The 14,047-nt window shown below is 51.7% G+C and overlaps 1 protein-coding gene across 1 annotated transcript in view; it reads right to left on the bottom strand.

The window, feature by feature from the left end:
* The window catches only part of NXN (nucleoredoxin), a 52,499-nt gene extending 40,530 nt beyond the window's left edge, over window positions 1-11,969 (bottom strand). Inside the window, exon 1 of the mRNA XM_074890532.1 lies at window positions 11,617-11,969. Within this exon, the coding sequence (XP_074746633.1) occupies window positions 11,617-11,934 (318 nt within the window). The 5' untranslated portion in view covers window positions 11,935-11,969. The remainder of the gene's footprint in view (window positions 1-11,616) is intronic.
* Window positions 11,970-14,047: the final 2,078 nt, after the last annotated feature.

The raw sequence follows: 14,047 nt of genomic DNA, 5'->3' as shown, positions 1-14,047 counted from the left end.
TGCGTCTCTGCCAAAATCGAAGACCTAAATATCAGTAATCTCGGTGGGAGGCATCCAGCTGCTACAACCCATTGTAGGAATAAAACGTATTTGTGCAAACTTGCATTGAGAAAGCTGGGCAGCAAATCTTCCTACAAAAAACTTCCCATGCTTTCGGATTAGCAGATCAAGCTGCAGGCGTTAAGACCTTTCCTCTTCTCTATCTGTGAAATCCAGCGCTTAGGACACAAAAATGGGTCTTTTCTAACCGTGGAACGAACCAATTTTGGGAGCGCGCGGCAGGACGGCGGCAGCAGCAGGGGGCAATGGCTGCGGCTGATGCAGCGGCGGGCAGGGAAGCTGAGCACAACCCAGGGCTCCAGTTCACGTGCTGGATGGGGCTGGTGAGACGGGACTGCTACTGGGAGACTGGGGTGTGGGACCAGGAAATCCCGGCGGTGGCTGCAGAGCCCCACTCTGGTCACGCATCCAGCCCCCAGACCCCTCTCTCCTCAGTTTCCCTGCCCGTGGGAGGAAGAGAGCAGGACTGCCCTGTACTGCCTGTGGCCACCTGCAAAGCTCCTGAGCTCCCAGACTGCAGGGAAGAGCTCGTTAGAAGCAGCCTGTAATGTAACTGCGATGCGACATCTGCCTTATAGCCACAAACCAGAATTTAAAAGGGAGCACCCTAAAAAATAAGCTTGGGGAGTCATCAGCCTCTCAGAAGGAAATAAGCATAGCTCCCTGCCCTCTTAAAACACCAGCTATCAGTTGATAAAAGAAGTGCATTCCTGCAAGCTAAACACCCAGGCAGTACTTGCAAGGCAGGATTTGTAGCCTGGTGCCCTTCGATTCGCTTCAAGAGTGACAGAACAGCAGCCAGAAAAACCTGGGGAAAATACAAACAACATTTCTAACGCCCTGGTGATCTGTCCAATGGCGAAATCCCGCCAGACCCAAGTACCTGTGCAAAGATCACAGGGCTGCTGTTGCCCAGGCCCTGGGCTGCATTTGGAGGGGTGAATGGAAGGGTGGGGGGGGTCCCTCAGCAGGGCTGGAGGCATCTGCAGCTCTGAGACTCACTTACTTCTCAGGGGCTGAAGTAGTCACGCAAAGGAGGTTTCATTTGCTTCACGGCTCCAACAGCAAACCTGGAAACTGTCTTCTTCCTGCCCCATCACCTGGCTTAGTTCATTTGAAACCAGTTTTACTCTTGCTGTCTCCCTCCTGGTTGAGTTCTAGTTGTCTTACTCCTGCACACAACAACCGCAGCCAAACAAAGAGAGAACAGCCCGGGACTCACCCCTTACCTGGGACCCCCAGCGAGGGGCCGGGCAAGTGGATGCTGAACCGCGAACACGACAGCACAGCCCACACCAAAACTCCCCACGCACACGCCCAGCCCAGCGTGCAACCTGCTAACTAGCAGCGAGCAGGAGGGGATGGAGCCGAGATACGGGGGATGGCAACACTGATAAAATTACTGTTTCTCCTCCTTTTCTTTGGGAAAGGCAGAATCATCCTTCTGAGCAATGAAAGACGGGGAGAACCAACAGCTGTTCAGATTCAACTGCTTGGGTCTCGCTGGTTTAGCTCCGGCTCTTTCCCGACGGGTGGGAAAGAGCGAGGGTCTCTAGCTTTTATTCAAAGGCATTGCCCTTATACAGGGCCTTTCAGCAGAGGATCGCAGAGCACCTTACAGACATTTAATTAAAACTCAGAGCCCGCCCTGGTGGGGGAGGGATTATAAATAGGCCCCTGGCTCAACCAGCAGCTCACCAGCACAGGCATCTCTTTCTCCCGTCCAGCCGAGGCATTCGGCTTCGTTGAGGAGCACAGCAGTCCCAGCCTCACCGAGCTACTAAATACACCCCAAAGAGCACGGAGCCTTTGAGGAGCCATCGGAGCAGACGGGAGAGACCGGCAGCACACTCCAATGGGACGGGACAGGCGGGCAGGGGCTCCTCTCCGCCAACAGAGCCACGGCAATGAGACGGGTTCAGCTTCTGACAGAGACACAAAACCATGGTTTGTTACCCCTCTGCAATTTAAGCACTATATATTTCCAAAGCACGGCATTACTGGGGACCAATTCATCCATCTGACAGCCCTGGGAGGCCGATACGATGGAAAACCACTTCCCCCCTCCCCCGCTTACCTATGGGGTGAAACTTTTGCTGGCTGAATTAAATCTTTTTAAACAAAAGTAAGTTCAGACATCTGCCTTTGCACAGTGTCAGCTGCGAGAAATGAGCTAACATCCAGATGCAGTGGCATGTCAGGATTAGCCCAGGCTGGGGCAGGAATGCTTCCATGTATGGAAAAATATTGGAGCAGTGAAACCATAAGCTTGGAGCAGAGCAAAGTGAGAGGCCCTGTCAATGAAGTTGCGGGCTCAGGTTTAGAGGATTTAGCAGCTCAGATCCGCCACAAGATCCTCGGCGTGTATTACAATAAATTTCACACTTTTTCCAAAAGGGACTCCCACAGCAGCGCTGCGAGTTGCGAGGGTGAGATCCTACGCCCGTCTGTTTGCTCTGGAAGCGGGGCTCAGGCCGCTGGGTACCATTAACGCTCCCCACGCGGGGCAGGGGCTGGGGCGTTGATGGAGAGGTTCTGGCGAGCACAAGGCTGCCGCTCACACTCGCCTGCCTGCCCAGCCCTTGGCGGCTGCCTTCTGCACAGCAGGATTTATAAAAGCCAACTTTGGAGCTGGCACACGGGACGAGCCGGTGGTAGTTCAAAAGAAAACGCTGAGCTGAATCAGCGCGCACTTATGCCAACACCACGGCAAGGGCAGCGACTGCCGAGGCACGGGCGAGAGCCAGGGCAGTGTTCTCTTCAACCGGCCCAGCACAAATCCGGAGGGCTCATTTGTCAGCATCCTGAGTTAACGCTAATGAAGTAATGGCTATGACTTCATCTCTCCAGTGGGAATCTCTCGGGAACGAGGGAGAACTAGAATTTCCCTCTCCGGCTTGCTCACGCAGTTGCAATTCGTTTCAGTTGCTTTCTACTCTCTTCTGCAAACATTACCTAATTCTCATCCAGATTCTTACATCTTTGCACTGAAACATAAAACAATGCCCCCTTCTCAGCTGTCAAAGCCCAGCCTTGCTGAGATCCCTCCCAGAGGGATCTGACCCCGCGCACCGGCTGCCACCCCCTCCCCAGGGGCCAAGCCACACCGAGCCCCTCCTCTCATCTGAGGATGCCACCAGCTATTTTTTATGCCTCGGACACGAAATAAAAATCTTGGCAAATTCATTTTAAATAGGGACCTTTGCACCTTTTCTCCACTGAAATATTTTGAAGTCAGGTTGGATTTAGCCACAGTGGCAGAGACAGACCCTGGAGTTTCTCCCCTTGGCTGGGCAGGACAGCTTCAGCTGCTGCAGATCTCCACGGGTGCAGAACACACACAGCAACCTCTCACACCGCCCTGCTGCTACAGCGCTTTGTCTGCCTGGAGAGGCTGCCGAGCCGTGGCCCCCGGCAGCCCTGCTGCCCTCCTCGCTACAAGCCTTCGGCTGCCAGGTTTGCCCTGCGCTGGGTTTGCTTCCCCGCTGAAGACGCTCTCCCTCCCGCACACCGTTCCTGTCTGGGCAGTGGCCATGGCACCCATCATTTGAAGCGCATCCTTTAGGGAGCGGATTCCCCCCCAGGCTCTGTGACCAGCGCTCCCCACCCCGCGCTCCCCCGTGCCCCGTCGGGGGCTCCCACCTCTTTGTTCTGAGGCCAGAGAGGGGCTTGCTGGGCTCCAGGCAGGGGCTGATCAGATTGCAAGAGCTCAGCTAACGCCCTGACGCAACCGAAGCAGCCAGTCACTCACACTAAATAAAGACCACAAATTCTTTACATATTAATTGTTGGTTGCAATTGTTTGCGGTATTGGAAGACAGACATGAGGATATGCAGAAACCATTCCTGCATCTTTTTAGTTCCACCCTTCCATTAACTGTGTGTGCTCTAAGCCAAATCAATAAGACACTACATTTTCTTTGGAAAACTGAGATGATGAAAATAAGCTATCGTACAAGACAGTCATGTTGTAATCCAAAACACTTGTATAATTCACTTTCCCACAAGAGAATTTAATGTCTATTTGCTTACTTCTCAATACATCCTGCTCCGTTTCTCCACTGGCCATGTCTTTACCTTACAACCTACGGATTTAACTCTAATTGTGTTTTTCTCCCACACAGCATCAGCAGGGAAGGAGCAGTTCCAGCCAGCACAGAGGAAGCTGCCCTGCAGAGCTACGTCACGGCAGGACAGGGGGAAAGCCCTCTCCCCCCACTGAGCACCCCAGACCCCAGCTGGGGCTCCTACTCCAGGAATGGAGGGGAATTCATGTGCACAAAGCCCAAGTCGTAATGAATCCGAGCACCCTCCCCATGCTGGCATTACTCCCCACTCTCCTAATCATTATTATCTGGAGATGGCATGAGCACAAAGTGATCTGTCTAGAAAAATGTTTCAAATCTATCGTGCATTACGCTGTGATGTGCCATGGAACCAGTTTAGAGAACGCACACAGCTATAAAGTCGTGATTATTCAGTACTCAACCCAGCCTGAAAGCTCAGGAGTCAGCTTGTTATTTGCTGAAAGCGGGGGGCCTGAAATTATCCATGAATAGTTCAAAGCTGCAGTTAATTCAACATCTCTGCTTTCAAAAGCATAAAAATCAGATTCCTGGAGTGTGTAAGCTTTTTAAAAATGACAAACTACTAACTGTCAAATCAAAGCAGCAAACAGAAATCCACATGGCTGATAAGACAAATAGTTGCATTTTAAAGAGTAATTAAATATCACTTTGGAATATTTTGCTTGGAACTTGTTTTGCTGATAAAAAAATGGGGAGGAGAAGGAGGAGGAAGCAATCCACACACACCAACGAGCTTCTCACCAAGCAAACGCTCAGGCACACGCTGCTCAAACTTGTTTTCTTGAATTCAGAGTTCAGCTCACTGTATCATAGACTCCCATACCCTCTCACTTTCCCTATATCCCTACATTTCACATCAAAACTCTATCAATAAGGAGCAGACAATTGCTACATTGAATCTGGCTTGCTGGGGCGGGGGGTGCGTGGGGCTGGGGCAAGAATCCCCCTGGTCTGATCACCAAGAAGCGCAATATCTTCTGACTTGACTTAGATTAAAACCATACCCCAACTTCCATGCTGCGAGCGCTGCTGGAAAAAACAGGAATGCAAAACAGAGAGCTCTACCCAGATGCAATTCAGGAGAAGTGAAACCCTACCCCGGCCGCATGAGCTAACCCCACCATACGCCGCTGTGAAACATTAAAAGTATGTCCGTGTGAAAGGAACAAAAAACTCCAAAACCCTCTGGACTCTCTCAAAACCCGTACCTGCTAACGACGAACTCGCAATGAATTCCACGCAAACCTCCTCAGTACTAAGAAATACCTGTAGGCAATGGTACAAAAGGATCGTTTTGAGTATTAAATGAGGAGACACCTTCCTGCATCTCAAAGTAAAACGTTATCAAACCACTTGAAGAAGCCAGCATCCAAAGGCAATGCAAACCTGATGTCAGTTTTTGGGACAAGACCTGCAGAGTCTGGTCCAAGACCCAACTGCGTGTGACCAGCAGAAGCTCCCACTGCTTCCCCCCACCATGGAGCCGGGAGGATTTGATAATGAAAAGATGTCCAAGGACTTTCAGAGCAGGCCCTCAAACGTGACCGAAGGATGCAATGAACAATGCAGCAGATGACACATCCGCAAGACATTTAAAACACCAATTCTCCCCCAGGGAAAGCGCTCGGGCAGGCCACACTTTGGGTACACAGGAAAATCCAACCTTCAAGGACACCAGTGATGTTTTTGCAACTATTGCAGGACCAGGACACAGCCCCCAGACCTGCCGTCTACTGACAGCAGTGGGTGCTTACAGCAATTTCACCAAAGGATGAAGATCCTGGCAGGAGAAACTGTTAGTTGTACGGAGGGTCACTACAAAGCTATATAAAACACACTCAGAAATAATTTGGAAAAGTGGCATCAACAACAACAAGAATTAGGCGATGTTTTGGCTTCAATGTCATCCGCACGATGTGGAAATACTGAATAGTTTATTCCTCAGTCATAATTAAAGTTCACTGTTGTACTTCTCCAAAATCACATTGAAAAACGCTCCATTGTTTTGCACTTTCTTCTGTAAGGCTGTTACATGTTCAGCTCCTAAAAGAATGTATTTTTGGAGAACCGTGCCCTGATTACTTTAAAAAGTAGAGTTACTTTGCTTAGTTCTGCAACCTGAGAGCAACAAATGAAATTGTCAACCATGCATTTTTAACTGAACGATTTCATTTCAACATCTGGATTAAGATGCCACAATGAAAAACAGCACACAGGCTTCTCTCTCTTCTCTCCTTTCATACATCTCCCAACCTTCCGTTTCAGAACCAGCGAGTTTCAAAGCAAACAAAGAATCAGTTGGTGCTGCTAATGCCTTGCTTCTTACTCAATAGCCTTATGTCATGAGAAGACCATATTTTTCAAATCTACATCTCCATGAGCCAAAGATTTCATATACATTCCCACCCCAGAAATACAAAGTCAGGAATACAGCTGAAAGTGATTACCTAGATGTTTTTATATGATGAAACTCAAAAGCTGCTTCAAGTGATTTACAAAATTTTCTGTTAGACAAATCCCACATCTGTGCTGACCACTTGCCTCCCAGATCTCAGCAGATGGTGATTTCAAACAGAAAAGTTACGAGTCACTGAAAATCAGGGTGTATCTTAACCTGTAATCAAGAGTTTGAGGGTTTTTTCCCCCCTGGAAAAATGTGTATAGTCTGATTTAATTACATGTCTACCTCCTTCCCACCGTTTCTTGCACAAACTCTACCTACAAAACTAGTACCCAGTGCCTTATTAGGGGAGACCCCCACAGTAGCAATCTTTTTCAGTAGAGGGAAAGAAAGTGCCATTTTCTTGGGAAGGCGGGGGGGGGAAATAACATAATTTAAAAAAAAAAAAAAAATGAGTGGGTTATTTGTTGTAAAAGACTTGACAGGGATATCTGCAAACAAGCAAGAGGTTTGCCACATTTTACCCATCGATCTTAAGACCGCTGCTTTATTGGTGGTGCTGAGGTAGACGTACTCCCGGCACAGAAGGGGTGATCTGTCCGTGTCCAACTGGGATCACCTACCACAGTAGTCAAGCTACTAAACCCAACAAAATTCAAAACTACCAACTTGCTCCTTTTCCCCTCCTTAGGGCAAGGCAGAACAGACGTCTTCTTCACATGCAGAGAAAGATCACATGCCTCTGCCACACAAGTCAGCAAAAGACACATTTCATGTGAACATGGGAGAAAATACATGCCGCAGGGTATACAAATCCAACTTTTAAGATAAAGGAAAACCACTCCGTCCCAACCGAAGTGTATTTACCAGCATGAGCAAAGAGAGAGCCTCAAACTGTTTTCAGATACTTGACTGAATAATCTCAGAAACATAATCAACATGTTTTGCATTTATTTAAAACCAGAGCAGAAGTATTTCAGCTCCAGTGGAAACGGGTTTGCCTTCCCAAGAAGAATGTGGGCAACACTCAAGCAGATGCATAAAACCAGCAGAAAGCAAACACAAAGCAAGAGGCAAAGCACAGACCCTACACCACTGCAGCGCTGCGGGGATGCACCAAGTAAGCATAATTAGAAAAGACAAGATTAGATAGAATGAGGAAGACGACTGGGCCAAGTAAGCAACAAGTAAAAACAAAAGCAAAGGCAAATAAACAACAGCAAAAGATAAATGGCTTCCCTCCCAGCAGAGACTCGTTTGCAGCGTTTTCTCCTTCAGCACCCCGACCCTCCTTTCTCCCACTCCTATGTGGACCATGTGAGAGGACCTACTCATCGGAGAATGTGGCCAATTTATTTTTTTTTTAGCAGAAATGACCAAGATGTCCCACAGCAACGCAGCGCAGCAGGACAGCACACTCCCGCTCCCCTCCAAAAGCCTGCGTGCCGTAAGCACTCGAGGCGCACCCAAATTCACCCCAAGTGTGGGTGGACTCTGCAGCGGGGATGGTCCAGAGCTGACCAGGAGAAGGCTGGGATCCTCTCAGCAGCAGGAAGGGTGCTGCCCTGTCGCGGGTGCCGGCAGACACCAGAGCACGTAGACAGATGGGGGCTGTTTACATTACCGAGATTCTCAGTAGCAATCAGGAATTAAAGCTGTTATTAAATCAACCCTCCAGAACTCGAGCAGATGTTCGTGCAAACAGATAACAACAGGGTGATGTTAAACCAAAACCCCAAACGAAACAAAGACATGGAGCAGCATCTCTCCCCCATGTTCTGCTCAGCAACGGCGGGCATTATCGGAAGACAAATCAATTATCAACAGCTACGTATAGCTACCCCAATCCAGGGCTGAACAGCTTAATTGCGGGATGTGTATCACGAGTTAAAGGCCTCCAATCTCATTTGGCACGTTATGGTTTTGTTCTTGAAAAGAAGCCCAATAATACGGCTGGCTGTGGCTCAGACGGAGGCATAATGCCATCCTCCTCATTAATCAAAGGCTTTCCCCATGTCCAGATGTTTGCTGACTTGTACTGCTTTCTTTTATTACTGGTTTGGAGACAGAAACTGCTGTACGCTAAAGTTACTCAAATTCAACTGGTTGTTGCAAGACACGCAGGCTGTTAGTCCTTGGTAACTGCACCCCGACATTATTGAGTTACCGAGGCATTCAACCAAGAATGGCTGATTTCTTTGACAACTCATACTACTTTCAGCAATAACCGTATGAGTAAGATGCTATTTTACTTTTGGGACTGTGGGAATTTTACTGCAAGCCCAGAAAGGAGCCTGGTTTTTAAGACCTATCAATGTTTGATGCCCGGGGTTTGGAAGAAGGAAAAATCTAAAACAATGCAGAATACACCAGAGAAAGGCAACGTGCACAGTGATAGACGTTTCAGCAGGAAACCAGGACTGTAATAGCCACGTTATTTAATAATTCTGAGTAACAACAATGATGCTACAGCCAATATGGGATAGGAAGCCATCTCTCCCCAAAGCTTTCACGACCTCAGCAGATGAAGACACCAACCCACAATGGGAAGCGCTGGCTGGAAGGGACCTCTGGGGGTCTTTGAGCCCTGCAGTCCCCGGCACCAGACCCTGCCCGGCACAGCTTGGCCAGCCAAGCCCTGACACATCCAAGGACGGGGTCTCCACAGCCTCCGGGGGCTGAGGCCGAGAGCTCAGCTCCCTGCCGGACGTCCCCACCTCTCTCTCTCTCTTATCTCTGCTCTGTATCTGTAAGATCCCTTTCTTCCCATAAATCTATATAATTCTCTGGGGGTTGTCTCACATCGAGTTTAGGAGTAGCCTTTAGTGCAAAGGAACCATAACTCAAAAGGACTGCCTACATTTTTCTAATGCTGTTGTTTTTAAACAAATTAAGCCCGCGAGGTACTGAACATATGCTCGACATCCCCAGCTCTTGCTGGCATGTTTTTGAAAAACAGAAAGTTTGTGCTTTTCTGGAGAGTCAGGTCATTAACCCAACTATTTAAAAATCAGCCTATTTTACAAGGAAACTTCTAACTGCCTGAACTACAGGTTATAAACCTCCTGTTTAGAAATCTGATATCCTGACATAATTGCCCTTATAACTTACAAATAGGTTCTCTGTTATCCATAGATTAAGCTTCCTCCAAAGCCACATCACATCTGCTTAGTTTTGAAAATATACAGCATGAGCTTCAATTACTTTACACTCCGCACAAAAATAATCCTGAACTTAACTCAGGGCTTCTTGGAATAAGAGTTTAAGACCCCATAATCTTTTTACTTCATGTTTTCTTGCAATCTAATAGATGGAAGTATTGGCCGACATGTAACATTAATGCCACCTTCCACTTCTACAATTTCCCAACTATTTAACTACATTGCAGTGGAATTTTTAAAGCAAATACGGCAAGCAAAAGTCCTACCACCTAAATAATCTGAAACGTTCTGTAGGGAAATGGCCAGCTACTAATTGGAACCACAATCTTTTCACGTCCCTGTAGGAAGAGGGTTTGGTTTTCAAGAAACCGGAATTAAACTGTAATTTCTCTGAAGGATGAAGCTTCTGTTGCAGCTCCCCTCGTTAATGGAACTGATCTCAGACCCCAATCTGTGACCACTCATGCAAGCTCCCAGTTAGAAGAATCTGGATTTCAAAGGGGCAAACTGGGGGCCTTCAGTAGCAGCATCCAGGCACACGGCATTCAACGTCCGAGAGCTTTTGCAGAACTGGGGGCTTAGTGACAAAAACCCGCGGTAAATGAGGGGAAAAAACAAATCCAGGCTTCAAAGTAGCTACGCCTCTTCTCAGGAGAAGGGACAGCATAGAGCGCAGCCAGGCAACAACCAACTTTTCATTGAACGACTCCTTCGCCCAACGAACAGCACCAAGTGCCGGCAAGAGGAGGGTTCAGAGACCCACCCAGGAAAAACTCACCCCTCTCATCCCAGCACAGCCTCGCAGAGCCCGAACTCGGGGGGTGCCCAGCGGGGCTCAGCCGCTCCCCGGCCCTGCAGGTACCGGCGTTACCCCGATCCCGATCCCCGCGGACGAGGGGAAGACGCCTCGCCGAGAGCCAACGCCTGCCCGCTGCCTCCCGACCCGCAGCCCCGCAGCCGCAATCACTCGCCGGAAAGATGTTTAGAAATGGCACTGTGGGGCACCATCTTTTTAATTCTTACTCAATAGCTTCCAGAGATTAGATTTGTAAAGAGGTTTGGGGTTTTTTGGTTTTTTTCAAACGTTGCGAGCTTGTTGGGATCTGGAAGCCCAGCCTTTGCCTTCCTGTCCCTCACTGCCTTCCCTGTCTGGGTCTGACAGAGCGGGTTTTGTCCGTGGTCTGTCTCTCAGATTAAACTCTTCGGATGAGGGGCTGTAGCTCGTGGAGTATCGAACACACCAGCTGCCGAATGACACCAGCAGCGACGATCATCCCGAACTCGCCCGGCAGCTCCCGGCCGAGCCGGGCTCCAACTCGCTCCCCAGCCACCGAACGCCCCCCCCCCCCCCCGCAACGGCGGCGGGGCCACGGCCCCTGTCTGTGCCCAGACCCACGGAGCAGCCCACGGGGGCCGTGTCGGCGGCCCGTGCCGCGGCCCTGCTTCCCTCCGCCTGACCGCGGCCGCCCGAGCGGGGCCCTGGACCCCGGTTTCGGCTCCTCACCCGCCCCGCCCGCCAGCCCCGCTGCTCGGGGGGACCCCCTCAGGGTCCGGCCGTCCCCCCCTCCTTGAAACCGCGACCCCCTGACCAGGGTTTCCCCCCTCCCCGTCTCGCACGGAGCCTGCGGCGTTTCCCCGCCCGCTGCGGCAGGCAGGCCCCGGCAACCGGAGGAGCCGGGCGAGGCGGCGGCGCCCCGCGGGACGGCAGCCGACACCCCCCACCCCCCCCCCCCGCCCGCCGCCTTCCCCCGGTTCCCCCCCGGGAACTTTCTGGAAGGCGCCCACCCCACGCCACGCGCCCGCCGACACGCGAGACCCGCCCCGGCGCCGCGGGGGGGGCCCGGCCGAGCCCCGCCGCCCCCAGACAAAGCCCGGGGCGCGCCCCCCGCCCCGGCCGCGGCCTCACCTTGCGGTGCTTGTCGGCGAAGGGCAGCGCCAGCCAGGGCATGGCCCGCACCGCCTCCTGCCACTGCTGCTGCTCCTGCTCCGCCGACACGAAGACGATCTCGAGGCGCTGCCCGCCGGCCGCCGCCGCCTCCCCCCTGAAGCGCCCGTAGAAGGCGGCCAGGCTGGCGCCCAGCTGCGCGCAGGGGCCGCCGAGGCTGCAGCCGAAGTAGAGCCCCACCAGCGAGACCCCGCGGGCGGCCAGCGCCGACACGGCCACCTCCTCCCCGTCCGCCGCCACCAGCACCTCTCCCAGCACCTCCGACAAGGCGCCCGCCATCCCGCTCCGCTCCCCGCGCCCCGCTCCGCTCCGCGCCCCGCTCCGCCCGCGGCGACACCGGCCCCGCCCCGCCCCGCCAGGGGGCGCTGCCGCCCCGCGCGGCCCCGCGCCCGCCTCCGCCAGCGCCGCCCCCCGCCCCGGCCCGGCCCCCTCCGCCCCCCCCGCGCTCCCGCGGGCTCCCCACGCGTGGGGTGCGCTGACCCAGCCCTGGATAAAGCCTCCCCCAAGGTCTCGGTCCCTCCCAGGGTCCGGTTGCTCCGAGGAGAGGGGAGCAGCGAGGGATGGCCGCCGGCCGTGCCCCCCCCCCGCCCCGCCCCGCTGCAGGGAGCCCGGTCACTGCCGAGGGTCGCCCCGAGTCACAGACCCCGCCTGAGCACCCGCTCCCCGTGCAAGTGTCCCCCCCCCAGCCGGCCCACTCGACCTCCGAACGGCCGCCCGGAGACGGGCGGCTTCAGCCGGGGGCCGTGAGGGTGCAGGCAGCTCCCCAAGGCCCGCAGAACCAGAGTCTTTCCCTTCTCCGCCTTCAAAACCTGAGTCAATACGTGATTACCCCCATCAATAGCGAGTGGGAAAACCTGAAAGCCGAACCAGAAGTGTAAACACAGGTAAATCTGGCCACACTGCATTGCACTGTCTGCCTGGGTGGAATACAGAGAGGCAAGCAAGCGTGAACATGGCATGCAAACCAGGCTTTAAAATGTATTTGCTCTTCGTAATCAACGCCTGCGATGTGCAAGCCTGCAGAATTCACCGCAGCACGGACCCGCAGCCGCTTCGGCCTGATGTCCGTGTGTCCGTGCTGCAGACCCTGACCCGCCTGCCCTCGCCGCCAAACCCCCCTGCACGCGACCTCCCGCCCTCCGCTCGCACCTGCCGGGAAAGCAAAATAAACGTGGAAGCGTGTGCGAGGGTCCAGAGGACGGGGCTGAGGGGCTGAAGTTTGGAGGCTTTTGGTTTGGAGCATCTGCAGGTCCTCTCCAGGCGCGGAGCGGCACGGGCGCCGCGGAAACACACGGGGAGCAACGTGGGCACAGGCTGGACACCTCCTCCATTTTACCTTTTGAACCCCAAACCAGCACTCTTAAATCTTGCTAGCTACTGTAAAAGATACTTTTATTTTTACAACACTTCCTTATTTGGTTTCTCATTTGGCTGCTTATTGTTGCTTTCAATTGCATTTAAAATCGTTGTATAGCATCCAGAGACATTGGGGGATGCCTTATAAATACAATTAATTATTATTATTATTACATTTACAATGTCTCTTTTCTTTTGCCAAGACCTGCTCCCTAGAGGTGGTTCAAAGCAAGAGGAGTTTTGTCTTGTTTTTATTTGTCCTGCCTTATCTGCCTTAATTAAGTATTTGGGTTCTTCAGGGCAGGGAAGCTGTTTTTTAAGTCTGCAGCCCTGAACTCGACCAACCCGTGTGGCAATATAAATATTTTGTTGTAAAAATAATATTTATGACTGCAGTTAATTTGTCTGGCCCCATTTTTAGTGAACAAAACAGAAGGAAGATGCCCTGAAATACAGAACAAGTAAAAAACATTTTTGTCTCTTGAACAATAAAATAAAATCAGGAAATAGCTGTTCTTACCAAACAGCATCACAACATGAGGAGTGACTAAACCGAGGTTAAGCCGTGCGAATGCTTGCGGGGTTCCCATTACAGGTGGATGTCTGCCCATGTGCAGGCTCCGCAGCAAAATGATGGATTCAGGATGCCCATCTGAGAACCAGCTTGAAACACGGGAGCTCAAGAGGCAGGACCACATCACAGGGCTTTGAATAAGCAGTTTCTTGTCTATAGAGAGATGGTGCCAGTCTGCACTTCCTTAACCCCATTAGTTTTTTCAAAGTACTCTTTTTTTTACACTGCATCCCCTCTGACTAGTATATATTGTATTTTTCACTAAAGTATTTAGCAAATATTTTGCCAAAATATTTGGCAAATATTGGCCAAACACTTGCATTTGCCTGGATTTGTTTCCCCCACAAGCAGTGCTCATTAGGGTCTTGTCAGCAAGGAAAAAATCCCCAAATACTGACGCAATGCGGCAGGGTGAAAGTGCTGAGCCCAAGGGTGCTGCCAGGCAAAGGCAAGAATGGCTGG

The sequence above is a fragment of the Strix uralensis genome, chromosome 20 (assembly GCF_047716275.1).
Source record: "Strix uralensis isolate ZFMK-TIS-50842 chromosome 20, bStrUra1, whole genome shotgun sequence".
Lineage (NCBI taxonomy): Eukaryota > Metazoa > Chordata > Aves > Strigiformes > Strigidae > Strix > Strix uralensis.
Note: the sequence above shows the minus strand (reverse complement) of the source record. Positions and strands in the feature narration are given on the sequence as shown.